The sequence below is a fragment of the Fusarium proliferatum genome (genome assembly GCF_900067095.1).
Source record: "Fusarium proliferatum ET1 genome assembly, contig: FPRO_scaffold012, whole genome shotgun sequence".
NCBI lineage: Eukaryota > Fungi > Ascomycota > Sordariomycetes > Hypocreales > Nectriaceae > Fusarium > Fusarium proliferatum.
Genome location: NW_022194801.1, coordinates 1,164,340 through 1,180,343, shown reverse-complemented (window position 1 = coordinate 1,180,343; position 16,004 = coordinate 1,164,340). Strand labels below are relative to the sequence as shown.

Below are 16,004 nucleotides of genomic sequence, written 5' to 3'. Positions count from 1 at the left end.
AACGGCATCCGCATCAGTACTGATGACGTTTTTGGTCAGTCCCAAGAATTTCAGCATGATAGCTGTTTGAATGATTAATGTCTCAATAGTTGACTTCATAGCCACTCAAATACCCAATTCAGCTCGGACTGCCAATGCTCATCCGCCCTCTCCGTCCCTACCGCATTTCTCAAAACCACATCATACACATACAAAATCGCAAAACAGTCCTTCAAGTATTTCCTCAAACGGTCTCTCGGCTGTTTTTGGACTTCATCTGCTCCGTCTGCCAGCGGATCAATTGCTACCATGTCCCCTTCAAGCGTACCCTTTCGCCGACCCGCAGCCCACGACTCATTAACCCCAAGAGAAAACCAAAAATGTCGATGCGGAATATTCTGTGCCGGGAAGTCATAGTTCTCAAGGGCGTGGTTACATAGAAAAGACAGAAAATTGTCAACAGATAGCAACGGCACCCGTTCTGCTGCCCGAGACTCAACAGCTTCAATGAGGTTCAGGTAGATGTACATTTGCAACGCCACGCTCGCGACGAGATCGAGTCCGAAGGCATGGCCCCAGTGAAGACCACGTAGGTTTGATAAAGGGACCTCGTTGGCAAGACGAACAAGCGCAGTTAACGCCTCACGGCGAATGGGTTTGTCATCGGCGGTAGCAGCTACAATGACTAACATCTTCGCTGCATCGGCCAGGTTGGCATCAGCAGTGGTATAGCATAGCTCATAGTCGCTATCTGGATCCTTAGCTCGGCGTTTCCAATATTCGAGATCTTGATGCGACGCCTTGAGCGGGTTGTGCAATGCTGAGTTATCCTCATGAGGCTCGAGACCAAAGTGGCGCTCAGCGAAGTAGAGCACATCGTCGGAAAAGAGTTTTCCATTTACTGGTGCTGAATGAATCTTCATGCTCTCGGTATCAGAGAATTCCCTGATAGTTGTCAGGAACACGCGATTGAAGTGGCCGATAACCGCTTGCTGCTCAGGCAAACCTAGCGCAGTTAGGCTATAGTTGCCTTCTTGTTCAGCTGGCGTAAGGGAGAAATGGGGAGCAATCAGGTGCCATGGGATCTTGTGGTCGAGATGCATTTAGAGTAGATTCTTTAGTATTCTTGCTATTGTGGTTCGTTGAATGATGTTGAGATAATTTGGGTCACGGATCTGAAACTAAAGCGTGTTTTGCGCCCATTTTTGTTACTAACATTATCTCCTTTTGTGTATATATGCTTTAATATTGCATGTTGAAAGCACTGTTAGATGTAATTATCCAAAAATTTCCATTTTACAATATGGAAACCATGGGAGAATGGAGACGTGCTACTCAGAGTCATGTTATGTCTTTTCTTTGCTTAGAGAATGGTCTTGCTTACTTGCGCAATTTTAAATATTTGCCTTGTTGTAATCGAGTAAATATGTCGGCCGCAGTTAATCCCACAGCTGTTAAAAAAAAATTAACATATTTCGATCAATAGCTTGCTGAAGCGTTGAAGCTGTTCGAGATAGCCCATCAAACTTTCCACTCACGTCAGAGATAGGTAGCCGTTACATCATGACGTATCGCCTGATGAACTCGATGTCGATTGCGGGGAAGGGCCAACAACGTCAAACCGTTTCTTCTTCAACTCAATTGATTCTCTCTCATACAAAATCATTTCATCTCATCAATTGGCAATTGAATCATCGAAATGCTCGTCGCAATGCTGTGGCGGCTCCCTCTCCTGGTCGCCGCCTATGTCGGCGCTGTCGCAGCTGATGGGCAGAAGGTGCTCGGCGGGGATAGCACAGATCTGGATCACATCCGCGACAAGTACTGCCATTCCGACTGTAATTGAATTCATCAGCTAACCCGCATAGACTGCTCGAGGCTCAGATCATTCCCACTGTCATTGATGACTTCCCGCCAGCTCTCAGCCTTCGTGTGAAATGGAAGCACGACTCTGCCGACCTAGGCAATACCCTCAAACCCGATCATCTTAAAAAAGCGCCGGTAATCCATCTTGACAAAGTTGAGTCCGACGCGCTTGCTGGCACTCAACTCTCCAAGGACATGTCGTACGTCATCGTCCTCACCGATCCCGACGCGCCGTCCCGCGATGACCCCAAATGGTCCGAATTCTGCCACTGGATTGCAGCGAGCTCTCACCTAAAATACTCATCAAATTCTAAGTCCAAACACCACCTTAAAGATATCATCAAATACAAACCTCCTGGTCCGCCGCCGAAGACCGGAAAGCACCGCTATGTCTTCTTCACCTTTATCGCAGCCAATGGCACGACCAAGAAGCTGCACCTGAGCAAACCAGAGGAGAGGAAGCACTGGGGTTCGGATGATGCAGGCCATGGAGTTCGTGAGTGGGCGCATGAGAATGGTCTTATTCCCATCGGTAAGGACGATCTAATTCCCATCTCGCTCACCGAGGTTAACAATATCCAGCCGCGAATTTTATATACGCGGAAAACGACGAGCAGTAGCCCCAGGCACTTCACATGTCAAATGCACTCATCCCTAGCTTAAATGATTCGAAAAGGAAGCTCATCCATATACTTTAAACAATTCCTTGGTTTTCAGTCTTCAATTCAAGAATGTCATTCGTCGTGCCGGAGGTTGTTCCTGATTTAGAAACCGAGCGGTTTTAGCATCGTGCAACCCCGCACCAATACACGTTGTCGATGCCACCACGATCTATGCAGATCCAAGTCCTTGAAGCTTAAACAAGCAGGTCGGCATATAATAGGCACTACCGGTCTTGGCGGGCACAGCGAATGATTTAATCCTTCTTTGGAGCGTGACCTTCGGAGCAGAGATCATTACTGCTTTAGGCAGGTAGCTCCTAGTCTCCGCATGCGGCGATCGGAGGTAAACTACTGCTTTCAACGTTGACTTCGGAGAATCTCTCGTTCGGAGAAGAGACTGGCTGGGCACGAGGTCATGAATATGTATAAATACTTCAGATATTCTTGATCAGCTTTGACTTTCTCGTTTCATCGGTGCAGCCATCAAAATGAAGTTCAGCGCCTCTCTCCTCACTCTCATCCCAGCCGTCTTCGCCCTTCCTACGGGCGAAGATGTTTCTGTCTCAAAGCGTCAGAGCGCCAACACAGTGACGGATCAACTCCTCTTCAGCGTCACTCTACCTACATTCACCGCTCGTCGCAACGCCCGTGATCCTCCCACTCTCGACTGGTCTTCTGATGGTTGCACCTCTTCCCCCGATAACCCATTCGGTTTCCCTTTTGTGCCTGCTTGCAACCGTCATGACTTTGGCTACAACAACTACCGCATCCAGAGCCGTTTCACTGTCAGTGCCAAGGCCCGAATTGATAGCAACTTCAAGACCGAGTAAGCCCCCTGTGCAGTTGACGATTGATGAAGAGAAGGCACTAATTGTGAATAGTTTGTACTACCAATGCACCTCATCGAGTGCTGCTGGCGCATGCCGTGCTCTGGCTGATGTTTACTACGCTGCTGTTCGTGCTTTTGGTGGTGGTGATGCTACCCCCGGCAAGAGAGATGAGGATCTCGTTAAAGAGTATGAGGAGAAGGTTGAAATTTACAACAAGGCTGTCGAAGAGGCACAGGCGAAGGGCGAGCTGCCTCGTCTTGACTAAGATTGAGATAATCTTCTAAATACCGGTGTACATAGTAAAAGTTACAAGAATATAGTTATGATCTACTACTCAATCCTGCCATTTATAGAATCTCTAGAAAAGGTAAAGGTTATTGTCTTATTACTTACTAGTCCTAACTCTTTCTCTGTTATGTTAAACCTTTCTTATCGTTATTATAGTATTTATTTCTTTGTAACTAAAGTTATTTTCTTAAGCCTTTCTAACTATAGAGAAAAGTACTGGCTTAGAAATATAGCATCGGCTTGTTCATAAGTAGCCCTCGTCCTGAACCTGGAAAGCTTAAGGCATACAAAAGTGAATCTAACTCAAGAAGAAAGCGCACACCGAGTCCTAATAACTTGCATTACCAGATAGATGTTCTAATATCACTCTAGTCCAGAGATTCCGTATTCTCCAATGGCGGCCCAATATCAAAGCCATCTGCCCCTAGCTCACGCTTACACAACGCCCAGTCTTGCTTAAGAGCCGGAAAATAGGTCCACGACCACGCACATCGCCAGTCATGGCTGACAAGCGTATCATGTTGTGCCTGTCCCTTGCTATACTGGCTGAGAATACTTGTTATCCGGGTCGATGTACTAGTATTATCAGGCCGTATATCCTTGCTAGAGCCTTTTCGCTTGTCGGCCGCTTCTTTGTGACGCAGGGCCTCGTAATTGCTCTCGTAAATAGGGCGGCCTGAGTAGAAAGCTTCCTTAGCCCTGCGAAGCTGTTCTTTATGGTCCACAACCATCAAATGATCGTGTGCCCAAAACCGCTCAACCTGACGCATGTACAGTGTCCATAGACCCAAGGCCTCTTCATCGTTTCCAGACGCAGCATTTAAAAGTCCGGCAAATAGCACGAGACGAGCGACTGAATAATCTGCCGTCTCTTGTCCTTGGACTCGCATTCGCTCTCTTATCAGGGCCAGTGCCTCATCGAGATGGCCTAGCATTGCGAATGCACGCGCGCGGTACCACACAGCTGCATTCGTTATGGGGTTCGCCGACCCTTTGCTTTTGAATACCTGGTCGATGAATGAGTCTAGAAAGGAGCCAGCCTCTGCCATGTACCCGGAGCGGCACAGAATAGATGCAAGATTTGTCTTGGTTGACAACCAATGCTCGTCATCTCCAATCTTTTCCTGTATTTCTGTGACCAGTGCTTTGACTCTATCGCGATTATCCGGTTGAAAGAACCGAACATGGTCCAACTTGGCCTGCAGACTCCGACTGTGATAGACTCCTATAACCTCGTCCATCTTCTTCAATACACTCTCCCAAACTGGCGATAATGGATCTATGGGTTGATTTTCGTCTTGGAGAAACTGTGAGACAAACTCTGTGATGTGGCTGAGAAGCCTGAATTTGCTGTTGATTGCCAGTCCACCGTTTAGTTCCATATCCTGTTCGTTTAGCACTGCTTTGGCATGTGGCATGAGTTGTTGCATCTCGGTCCAGTTGTCGGCGTTGGGTACGGGGAATGTATTGCACATCATAGCCATGGCTTTGGCTGCTATTTCTCTCGCTGTGTCGTGGCTCCTCTTCACCTGGCTTCGCAGTACAATATGAACTAGCCGATGCAATGTCACGGCTCCTTCGTCACGACCTTTAGTTAAGGCACAGTACTGCTCAAGAAGCGACAAGGCTTCGTTAATTTGATCGTCTGTAGGAGGGAGTATGTTTCCTGTTGGCTGCCAGTCGTCCCATTCAGGGCCACGGACAAATATTCCAGTGTTAAAAAGCTCATAGTTGTGTGCGTAGCAGATGAAGAGTGACCGAGGTATTTCCTGCCTCTCGTAGAAGCTCATAAGTTTGAGAAGCTCCATGGCTAGAGTATTCTCTGACTGGATCGCGTCGAAGGTTATTATCAAAGTTCTTGCCACGGCGCTGTACCTCCCGTCTTCATCTTCGAGAACCGTGGATTCAGCTTCATGAGGTCGGTTTACAATCAGGCTTCGAGCATGTCTCAAACGCTGCAAGTACCTCGGAATCTGCTCCTTTCTCTTGGACAAATACGCCGTAGCTTGTATCAAGGCCAATGGTAGATATTCGATTTCCGCTGCTAATTCTGCCAGGTTCGCGTCATCGTATTCAGCGGAAGCGAGCTTTTTTCGCATCAACTCAATGCAGTCGTCGGTTGTCATCTCATCGACCATGACAATTTTGCCTGGGTCTGCTAGAATCTCCGCTATCTCTCTACTCCGTGTGGTAAAGAGTATAGATCCATGGTCACAGCTCGGAAGATAGTCTCGCAGCATTACTGGAGCTGTGTCTTGATCCTTGGTTTCACCAAATACCTTGATGTAGTCAACATTGTCAACCACCATTACCCAAGAACCTTTCTGCGCTTGATCTTCAAACCATTTTTTAAGATTTTGAAGCATAGTAGATTGAGACACCTGTGGGTTATCAATATCACACCCCGGAATCTTGCAATAACGGGCGATCTTGGCGTATGACTCGACAAATCGTTCAATGCTGCCGCCATGTACCCAGAACACCGAGTGTGCATGTTTCTCATTCATTTCAGCTACCCACTGCGCTGCTAGCTGTGTTTTCCTGTTGTCTGTACGTCAGTCAATCCCGTTTAACGTGGATCATATTATTTACCCAATGCCTCCAGCTCCCCAAATGGCGGCTCGTATGTGGCTCGTCTCTGTAGGGCCAGTCACACTTATACCCAAGCAGTTGTTTAATTTGTCAAGCTCTGACTTTCTTCCTGAGAAATTCGGGTTCTTGGAGGGCGAAAGGAACCAACCACTCGACTTATCTGCATGACCGGCCTTGCGTTGCGTGAGCCCCTGTGTCAGACGCGCAGGTTGCTTCTCTGCTATACTTAACATGTCTTTGATCGTGCTCCTCACAGCTTTGTAGCCTTCATCTGTTGCGCTAGTAAATTTGACCATGCTGCTGTGATCCGCATGTATAGCTCTTCCCCTGTCCCCGTCAAGTGTCGCAGATTCTTTGGGCACAATGATACCTCCTCGCTTGCTCGGCAGTGCTTCCCAGAAACAGCTGGTAGGGATTCGCCTGAGTTCCTGCAAGGCCTGAAACTCTTCGTCCAAACGGTCACGCAGCTCGGAGCTCTCGTTCAAGATTTCCAGGAGGTTGATATTTGTGTCCATAAACATGCCAAGCAAGGACGCAGCGGCTATAGCAGATCTGGATTGCTTACTTCCACGGTGTGGGGTTCCCATGAAAACTATGCCGACTGTCGATTTCCAGATATCGTGGTAATTTTGGGTTGGTCGTCGGTGTGAGAAGCACATTGCCTAAAGTCGATGCTCAGTCAATGCCGTGCCCCGTAAGAATGGTTTTAGACAGTGAACAGACATCTTTACAGACAATGCCACCTAAGCTATGGCATATAAACATAATTTTTCTCCCCACTGTTCTTGTATCGGAACGAAAATCCCTCAGAGTGTATACCAACTCACGGGCGTGCTCCGAGGCAGACTCGGCGGGTATTCTTCCCGATGAATTATCTTTGTTGATGACCCTTGCATCATAGCCAAACGACAGTATTCGGGATCTGGGAATGTCTTTGGATAACAATAGCTTAGGCCAGGGTTCGAGCTTAACTCCATTAGAGCTCGTCCCTCGCCAGGTTTTGTGCCGATCACCCATAAGACCATGGACGAAGACTATGCTGACAGGCTCAGAGGTTAGGGGGCATGCGATGAAAATGAACTGGGAACGCCACACACTCAGTATCAGCATCTGGCCCAGCATCGTGCCAAGCAGTGAGACCGAGAAGCTTCGGCTCATTACTCGCTGGCGGCTGCTCCGGCTTAGAGCGGCCGCGACTAGTAATATTTCTTAGCATTTCGGGTTCTTATTGTAGCATCGTGAATCTGTAGCCCAATCCAGTCTGGTCGATATTTATTGCGCGTCATTTTGTCAGCCAATTGTGTTCACATACGTGTTCATTTGCCGGAGTTTACCCCGCCGTAGCAGTTGTAACCATCAAGTTATTACAAGAACTAAAAGCTATTATTTTATTTCTATAGCCCTTACTCTTTCCTGATTATCGAGGACCTTCTTATACTTGCTATGCTATTTAATCCATTTTTGGCCAAGTTCTCTTAAACCTTTTCCGACTCCAGAGAGAGGTCCCGGCTCAGAAACGTAGCATCAGCTTGCTCCCATGGATGATCAACCTCAACCTGTCTAATCATATCCGCATACTTCTCGCTCCTCGGCTTGATTTCATATGGGAAATCGCGAATATGAGCAATCATGCCAGGTGTGAGACTTATCTGAGGTTCAATCTCATTACCTCGACCATCAACAGCCTTCTTTATCTGAAAGGCAGCCAGAAGACGTGAAATACTGATGAACAGACTCTCATCCGCGAGGAACCGCCCAGGACAGACTCTGCGGCCGAATCCAAATGATGCAAAATTGGGATGAGGTTCGTTTCGTGGTTCCAGGTATCTGTCCGGATCAAAAGAAGATGGGTCTGAATAGATCGTAGGGTCATGAAGGAACCACCACGTCGCTGGCAGGAATGATGCTCCTTTGGGAATAACAAAGTCTTTGTAGTGAATATTCTCATCCGCAGTGTGAACAACCCCCATTGGGGTTACCGGTATCCATCTGAGTGTTTCCTTAATCAAGGCATCGACATAAGGAAGATTATCTCGATCTTCAAATTGAGGAAGCCTTTCGGTCCCTACAACAGAATCGATCTCTTGCTGTGCCTTCCTCTGGACATCTGGGAACAGCAACATAGCCAGTACAAAACCACGAATGGACGAAACAGTCGTATCCGCGCCCCCCGCATACATGACAGCGGCGGTTTGCTTGATGGCAGCCTCGGTCTCTTCATCTACATCGCCATCATGCTGCTTGACAAGCGAAGAGACATAAGATGGTCGATAAGACTGCTTTACGATTTGCTTTTTGACGAAGTCGTACGGCACGTCGACTACCATGCGCATATTGGAGTTCCAATCCCGTGCTATGCGCTTGAAGGACATTCCTGGAAGTGTTTCTGGGAGATACCGAAGTATAGGTAGGAGATCAACCGGCCAGCTCATAGGGACGAACGCGAGTGAGAAATTATGCATCATTTGATCTATCAGGAGCGCCAGTGGATCCTGCTCTTCCGCCTCGAGGTTGTAACCGTATGTCATCTTCAGAATTATGGCGCTTGCTTCGCTAGAACAGGGGAGTCAGCAATATGCTTTGAATAGGACAATATGGGGGCTCACGTCTTGATATGTGTCGACAGCTTCTCAGGGCTGTTCAAGATCCTGAGCAGAAGCCGGCGTGATTCCACATCTTGAACGTCCCGAAATCGTGATGCTGCTGTTTTAGTACCAAGCTGCTGATGGACCAACTTGCGATGTTGTTTCAACAGTTTACCGTATGGCTTGAAGCTGAGAATCTGGTTGTACCCGCACATTTCGTTGCCAAAGACAAACTGTGGGCGTGATGATGTCTTGGTAGACGTCTTCTCTAGGATAGCATTTGCAGCGTCACGGTCGTGGATTATGATGAGCGATTGACCAAGGATCGAGACATGGCTGATTGGGCCGTAAAGGTCTTTGAACTTAATCCAGTGTTGGTATTCTGGGGTTGTCCCGTCTGGCATGTCTCGGATGTTGCCAAGAATGGGAAGGGGCTTGGGACCAGGAGGGAGGTTTTTGCGAGGTTTGTTGCGAATGTAAAGGATGATGAGGGCAACACCCACAAGAATCAGGACTGCGGATAGCATGGCGAAGTCTGTTTATTCTGGCAAACGTGATCAAAGTAAAGCATTTAGTTTAAGCAAGTAACTTGACCGTGGGAGGGCAGCAAGACCTGTAGATATACATCCATTCTTCTCAGTCAAAAGCAATTCCACGTCACGTTGCTTCAGGACAAATTATGCCAAACCTCACGTGTGCCAAACCGCTCTGAGGCCTTGTCCTTGTCATATCTCTGCATGAGGCTTGGCAAGGTATTAGCCACGGCTTGATCTTCCTTAGCATACCTAATACGGTGAGTCATACATTAAGTAGAGAGTCACAGTCTTACTCAATCCTGAGGCTTGGTGCATCAAGTACCGGAGGTCATAAGAGCCAACCAAAGCAGATGCGGAGGTAAGAGAGTAGCATCCTCGGCAACAAACACGCACATTGGTTGGGGCCGTCAGCCACTTATCGTAACGGGCGATCCCGTGCAGTAATAATGGCAACTTGTGATAGTACTAGCCTGCTATGCTCCTAAATATGACTGGATGGATGTAGGAGACATGTTTCCGCGGTTTCCCATGCATACATATCACAAACATGAACAGATTGGCTCGACTTGTGACCAACCAAAGTCTTGCTGAGTATCATACGATCTGCAGATACCCAAATGGTGCAGTACCCGCTTTGTATGTGGTGGACACCGAGGGGACACTGTGGGAAGTAATTGGAGACGCAACGCTGCGACTTATCAACATTGGTCTCGAAAAAGCTCTACAAGGCATTTCGGCCTTCCAGATTATCATGAGAGGACCCGTCGTGCTGCTGACCGGATTGTATAGACTTCATTCTTCTTCTCCCCGTTCTAAGCTCACATCATCACTCTAGGTGTTTGTAATACATGTCGGCTGCTTTCCATGATGGATACCGATTCCTGACGGCTCGGGCCGCTGGACTTTCCCTCCGCTGACCCGACTATGTGATAGCCCCATCCTGTGCCACTCATGTGCATCCATCGACACATATCACCTCTCCCGTTGACTCCTTCCTGATAACACCTTCCTGATATATCGACGTGCTTTAAGCAACCCCTCTTCCGCTTCTGCGATGGGCAAAGAAGTTAGTCGCCATTATCGTAGCTACCAGAGTACCTTACTGCAGCTAAGCGGCTGAGTTGTATGGGCTCATCAAGGAGCATGACCAATGATACTAATATGATGTCAGGACTTTCACCGTTGCTCGTCACACAGAGTGTTATGCGACTCATAGTGCCAGAAGAGTGCTTTTAGAACTGGTAATCAGTGAGTATCTTACAACATAGTCACCATCCGGTTCAAGCGCTGAAGAATCAACGGTAATCATGGCCAAATCGGCTACTTTCTTTGTCGTCTGGCCTTCATTATGACGCACCTTGTAACTTCCAAGGTTAAAACACCCGACAATGCACCAGATGGTTCAAGAACAAGTAGCTATAGTTCTGTTTAACATTTTTACTACCTTCTAAATAGAGAGAGATAGTGCAAATAATTCTCACTAAAGAATGATACCATTCTTGCCTTTGCGTGGATCATTTACAATATTCAAAAACGCATCACCTATATGCTGACTAGGCACGAATTTTTACGACATTGGGAACGTTGCCGAACGTCAGATTCAATATTACGCTCTGTAATTCAAGTGGTACATTTCCCGTAACTAAAAGGATAAATTAAGGCCCCAATATAGAGTACCTTAACACAGGAGGGATAAAGAACAAAACAAAAACTTTCCTAATAATTGTAGTGTTGGCTTCAGCGCGAAAAGTCAGCTTCGATACGGGATGGGTGATGTCACTGACTCAATCGCCATGTTTTTCGCTATTCATATCTTAAGTTCCAAAGGGGAAGAGCCATAGTCAACGTAATTACGGCAAAAGGATAGAAGTAGCTATCAAATTTTTGACGTAGGTTATTCCATATCTTTCACCATTCTGCAATCCCTTGAACTGTTACCAACATCCATTCGTCTGAATTGATATTGATCTCAATTACCCTAGGCCTTATCATGACTCGTCCGCTCTAAAGCCGAACCAATCCTTCAGTCAATTAAACGCGAAACCCCGCTCAGTCAACCAACCATGACTCGCAACGGTATCAGAGCCTAGTCTCAAACAAGCAATTAGATTGCCCATTCTGAAGCGGGGCTTGAATTGCGGAGGCTTGGCCGGACATTCACCTTGTTCCCCGCGCAATCTCTCCCTTATCTGCCTCCAGATCGCTGGGCCTGTGACTTGTTCCAGGCCCTGGCATATCTCAACAATGCTAATACCAACGACCAGTAAATCCCCAACTTTGACCTGTAACCATCAAGTCACAGACACAATCATCGGCAATGCCAAAGACTCGCGTTCGTGTAGTAGAGGGCTCATGCTGGCCCTGCAAGAAACGCAGAATCAAATGCGATCTCGCAAAACCAACTTGTTCGCGCTGCGCCAAAGTAGGCGCTGCATGCGATTATAACGAACGCCTCATTCGCTGGAGTACACGACCTGCTGTCACTGTACCGGCGATTTACCAGGTCACTACCCGCGATGAACAACTCGCTGCATCACTAGCAGTGTATGAGAAACGCTCGTTGGATTACTTTCACGGGAGGTTCTGGCCTTTGTTGACGACTGCCTCGAAGCCTTGCGCGCCGCCGACTTTTGTTGCGCTGCAGCATCGCGTTGTGTTGCTTGCGACGTGTGTTCTTGCTGATTCACATCGGTGGTTGCAGGATGGACGGAATAGTCGTAGTATCTTGAACGTTAAGAGGATGGAGTGTTTGGCTGCGCTGAGAGAAGAGGTAGATGGATGCTGTTCGAAAGAAGACGGGCCTCTGCAGACATTGCTATTTGCGGTGCTGTTGCTCTACTTTCATGATGGGTTTCTCGAATGTGCGCAATCATCTGCATCAACGTCAAGTCACAGAGATGGAGTCTTGGCCATCATCAATCAACTCGGCGGCATGACCGCTGTGCTTGGCACAGGCCAAGATCCACTCCACATGATGCTATCGGAATTTGCGACGACAGATCTAACAAGCGCTATGCTCACGGGCAAACCGCCTTCGTTTCCACCGGCTATTTGGGAGGTTGTTGACAGAGGACCTGTCTGGTGGGGACGAGATACACAGGGTTATTGCTCGCTATCGACCGTCTTTCAGCAAATTTCGAGTATGGCGCTATATCTTGATGCCACGACACGTATGATTGAAGAGTTCTCAATCGAGAGGATACGAATCTTTGAAGCAGCTCTGAGACCGACGTATGCTTCATTGGCGATTGAGGATTTGACGTCGCCTCGTTCATCACCGGTTGATACACCGTCAACGGAATGCGACACCGAATCAGCACAAGCATTCAGCCTTGTTAGGATTTTCCAGCACGCCGCACTGATCTATCTATACCGAGCTGTGTGTGGTCTACCCGCAAACCATGCTCTCGTCCAACAACATACACAATCATGCCTCGACTGCATCTTCAGCATTCAAAAACCGTCCAAAATCCTTAACTGTGCTGTACTGCCCATCTGCATAGCAGGAGCACATTCACAATGTCCCAAGCAACAGCGTCTTGTGCGAGGTCTTGCGGGATTTATTTATGACGAGATACGGTTTGCTTCAGTCCATTCTGTCATTGCGGTTTTGGAGGATATTTGGAAGCGAGCGCCGGAGGAGGATATGACGTGGAATCAGATGTTTGCGAACTTGAATCCTCAGGCTATCATTCTCTGATCTCTATTGTATACTAGTGGCGTTGGAGAAGGAGTTTGTATAGGAAGCCTGGGTTCATGAGAATGGTCTTGTGTTATGTCATCGGTCTAGTAGATAACAATCGTCATCCGATTCCGTCGTTTTCTCCCGGTCGCAAGGCCTCCCGCACTTTGATTATGTCGCCAATAGTCATATCCTTCTCAAGTTCTATGAATCTCGGATGTCCCTTTTTAGCACGGGAACCATCCGAGGCGTTCGTGATTGTGGTTCCAAGGTGATGCCTGGCTCGCGAGAGGGCATGTTCGGCTTTCGTATGGTGTTTGAGGGATGGAATACCGTTGATCACCCATTGACCGCCCCCCCTGGTAATTGGCTACATCTTTATGTGTGCCGCAATTGTCACATTGCTGCTTGCTGCCACCTCTCTGGAACAAGATTACGATCTGAACTGATCCGGATATGCGTTGCAATGTACGTTGACGATCAGTAGTGAGTCGTAGCCCTCATTGGCATTGAGAATGGCTTGAAGAAACTTAGTATATAATTGAGCTATGGGTCCTTGGGAGTTTTACTATGAGATTTGCTGTATCAATGTAACGTCAAGGGTGGCTCGAGAGTCCTGTTGTGGTTGCTTGACTGACTCAAGGATTGTCAAAAGCTTACAAGAGAAACAAACTCGAGTCGCCCCAAGAAAGCGGGGAGGGAAAGAAACTCTGCAACAATTGAGCCTTGAGAGCCTCATCAACGCGCTGATGTTGCGCAGCCAATTATCGGTTGATGAGTTGGCCATCTGACCCGAATTTTGTGTAGCTCGATCTGATTTAGGTAGCCAATAATGTAGGATAGAAATTGCTGAGGGAATGCTAGACTGGAACAGAAGTGCGAGATGCAACCTACGCTGGAGACGTGGTCCTATCAAACCTATCCCCATCCATCTTGTCTGGCACACCGAAATTCACTCCCACCGGTACTGGCCATTCTATGTAACACTTGAAGGGCCTCAGTCTTGCCAATTCAGGTTACTGCATTCCCCAATGGTATGTCAATACGACCTTGTGCACATGTGTAGAGGAACTAATCCATGCATGCTTTCTCACGTGAACACTGATTACTAGATACAAGATGAGTTACATTTATATGCGAGTTTAGTGCATATTTAGCGGCCGCCTGCATGACGTGGCTTCGCTGTCAAGTATAAGAGCAGCCCTTGTGTGCTGTTTGTTGCTGCGCGCGATGTGAACTTCTTCAGCCACAAACTAAAGACCATTTAGCCACTACAACTCAAAATCAAGCTCCTTCCCTCTCAGACCCAAAGCATACCTCATAACAAGATGTCAGTCATTCTGGGGTACATACGTATCTCCAACACTTACCAGCTAATGACTTAGGTCTAACTCCGCCACTCAGTCCCTCAACTCAGCATCAGGAGAATGCGCTGTACCATTGGACAACTGCGCCTTTGCAGACAAATGGGGGGTAGGTAAATATGGCAAAAAGATTCTTGGTTAGAATCAGGATTGTTACAAGCTCGAATTGGAGCTGCCCCAGCAGATGATAAATGTTCTTGGTTAAGAACATGATTTCTTGGAGTACCTTAGTATCTCTGGGATTCGGAGGGACTAAGTAGCTTATAGAAGTAATTACAGAATGACTGAATCTGAATCGATGTGATCAGAAGTCAGGAGCAACCCAATAATTGTTGTTCTCCGGGGATACCCAAGCGAGACCAACGAGCCGGCGATTTTAGTTGGTTCAAGAGTGACTATAAACAGACTCCCGTGTTAGTGAGAGAAAGTTCGCCTCGGCATATCTTAGGACTTAGCATAATGGTAAAAATTAGTATTATTATCGCCTACCCTCTGACTACCTACAGACCTCTGCTATCTACCTCGTTGCCTCATAGTCAATGTCTACCTCGTATCCATAGTCACAGAGCCGATCTGCCCCGTCTGGAACAACGGTAGTAAGTTCCCCGGATCTTCCAATGTCTTTATCCTCTCTTCCAAACTCTCCTCGCCATCCATCATCTCCAGTTGTCGATTATACAGTTCCTTGACTTCTTTCCTAGTCGCAATCATCTGCTCACAATACAACTGACAGTAATTCTCCAAACTTTTGATCCGCTCTTGCAAAGCTTCTATCACTTGCCAAGCAGCCGAGCTGTTTTGATACGAAGCCTTTAGCTGGTTTGCCGCCTCTTCTTGGTTTCCCTCCACCGTCTCCTCCAAATCACTAATGCGACCGACGAGATTTTCCAGTTGGTAGCTCCCCTTTTGCTGCAGTTGTGCTTCAAGTTCTCGTACTCGTTTCTTGAGCGCTGTAATGTCCTCGCTTGTTTTTAGGGATGTTGATGAATGGAAGCATGAGAAATGGCCACAGTAACATGTCGCGCCTGGGAGGGATGTATTGTGGTGGAAGCCCATGCATCCGCAGCGATGGCCTTTAAGCTCTGGTATTGTGAGGATATAACGACATTGGCCCTGCGGTAATTGCGCTGCATCTCCAGGTGGTGCTGAGGCTGATTGAGTGGAGCGATGGAGATCATTTGGATGGGGCATTTTTGACGATCGACGAGCACTGCAGTCTGACATTTTGACGACAAACAAAGTGGTAACGAAAGCACGGGAAATAGAGAAGAAAGTCACCAAAAGGACTACCTCGGCGGATAATTCCATTAAATGGAGGTCATCAGCCATTCCGCCACCAGAAAGGACCACGCGACCCCGCGAACTTGTCGGTTCGGGGTCAAGCCCGAGAGGAGAAGAGCGTGGGGGTTCCCAGATGGAGCCCGACGACATGGATACGGTGCGAGCACAGCCCAAAGGGGAATTCCCTCGAGTCATCAATCGGCACTAAAACAACATCCCACGATCTGAGGGGAAATGGGGTTGCAATGCGGATTTAAGCATTGCCGTGGTTTGCCAGCGAGCTGAGGATGTTGTGATATGGTGATACTAAGGCATGTGAGGGGAAGCTGCATCAGTGTT

At 47.7% G+C, this 16,004-nt stretch overlaps 7 protein-coding genes across 7 annotated transcripts; 3 read left to right on the top strand and 4 right to left on the bottom strand.

Moving 5' to 3' along the window:
- Positions 1-95: 95 nt before the first annotated feature.
- On the bottom strand, positions 96-1,082 carry FPRO_13514 (uncharacterized protein; the record flags this gene model as incomplete). The annotated part of the gene is made up of 1 exon (XM_031222975.1): positions 96-1,082. One exon carries the CDS (start codon positions 1,080-1,082, stop codon positions 96-98), a length of 987 nt encoding a protein of 328 aa, XP_031088380.1.
- Positions 1,083-1,678: 596 nt separating this feature from the next.
- Positions 1,679-2,508, top strand: FPRO_13513 (uncharacterized protein; the record flags this gene model as incomplete). Its single annotated transcript, XM_031222974.1, has 2 exons — positions 1,679-1,800; positions 1,848-2,508. The coding sequence occupies 2 exons, from the start codon at positions 1,679-1,681 to the stop codon at positions 2,506-2,508; spliced, it is 783 nt and encodes a 260-aa protein (XP_031088379.1).
- A 487-nt stretch (positions 2,509-2,995) lies between these two features.
- FPRO_13512 (uncharacterized protein) lies at positions 2,996-3,602 on the top strand (the record flags this gene model as incomplete). The annotated part of the gene is made up of 2 exons (XM_031222973.1): positions 2,996-3,333; positions 3,389-3,602. 2 exons carry the CDS (start codon positions 2,996-2,998, stop codon positions 3,600-3,602), a joined length of 552 nt encoding a protein of 183 aa, XP_031088378.1.
- A 391-nt stretch (positions 3,603-3,993) lies between these two features.
- FPRO_13511 (uncharacterized protein) lies at positions 3,994-6,804 on the bottom strand (the record flags this gene model as incomplete). The annotated part of the gene is made up of 2 exons (XM_031222972.1): positions 3,994-6,166; positions 6,218-6,804. 2 exons carry the CDS (start codon positions 6,802-6,804, stop codon positions 3,994-3,996), a joined length of 2,760 nt encoding a protein of 919 aa, XP_031088377.1.
- An 888-nt stretch (positions 6,805-7,692) lies between these two features.
- On the bottom strand, positions 7,693-9,329 carry FPRO_13510 (uncharacterized protein; the record flags this gene model as incomplete). The annotated part of the gene is made up of 2 exons (XM_031222971.1): positions 7,693-8,770; positions 8,824-9,329. The coding sequence occupies 2 exons, from the start codon at positions 9,327-9,329 to the stop codon at positions 7,693-7,695; spliced, it is 1,584 nt and encodes a 527-aa protein (XP_031088376.1).
- Positions 9,330-11,655: 2,326 nt separating this feature from the next.
- FPRO_13509 (uncharacterized protein) lies at positions 11,656-13,038 on the top strand (the record flags this gene model as incomplete). Its single annotated transcript, XM_031222969.1, has 1 exon — positions 11,656-13,038. One exon carries the CDS (start codon positions 11,656-11,658, stop codon positions 13,036-13,038), a length of 1,383 nt encoding a protein of 460 aa, XP_031088375.1.
- A 1,889-nt stretch (positions 13,039-14,927) lies between these two features.
- Positions 14,928-15,815, bottom strand: FPRO_13508 (uncharacterized protein; the record flags this gene model as incomplete). Its single annotated transcript, XM_031222968.1, has 1 exon — positions 14,928-15,815. The coding sequence occupies one exon, from the start codon at positions 15,813-15,815 to the stop codon at positions 14,928-14,930; it is 888 nt and encodes a 295-aa protein (XP_031088374.1).
- Between the last annotated feature and the right edge of the window lie 189 nt (positions 15,816-16,004).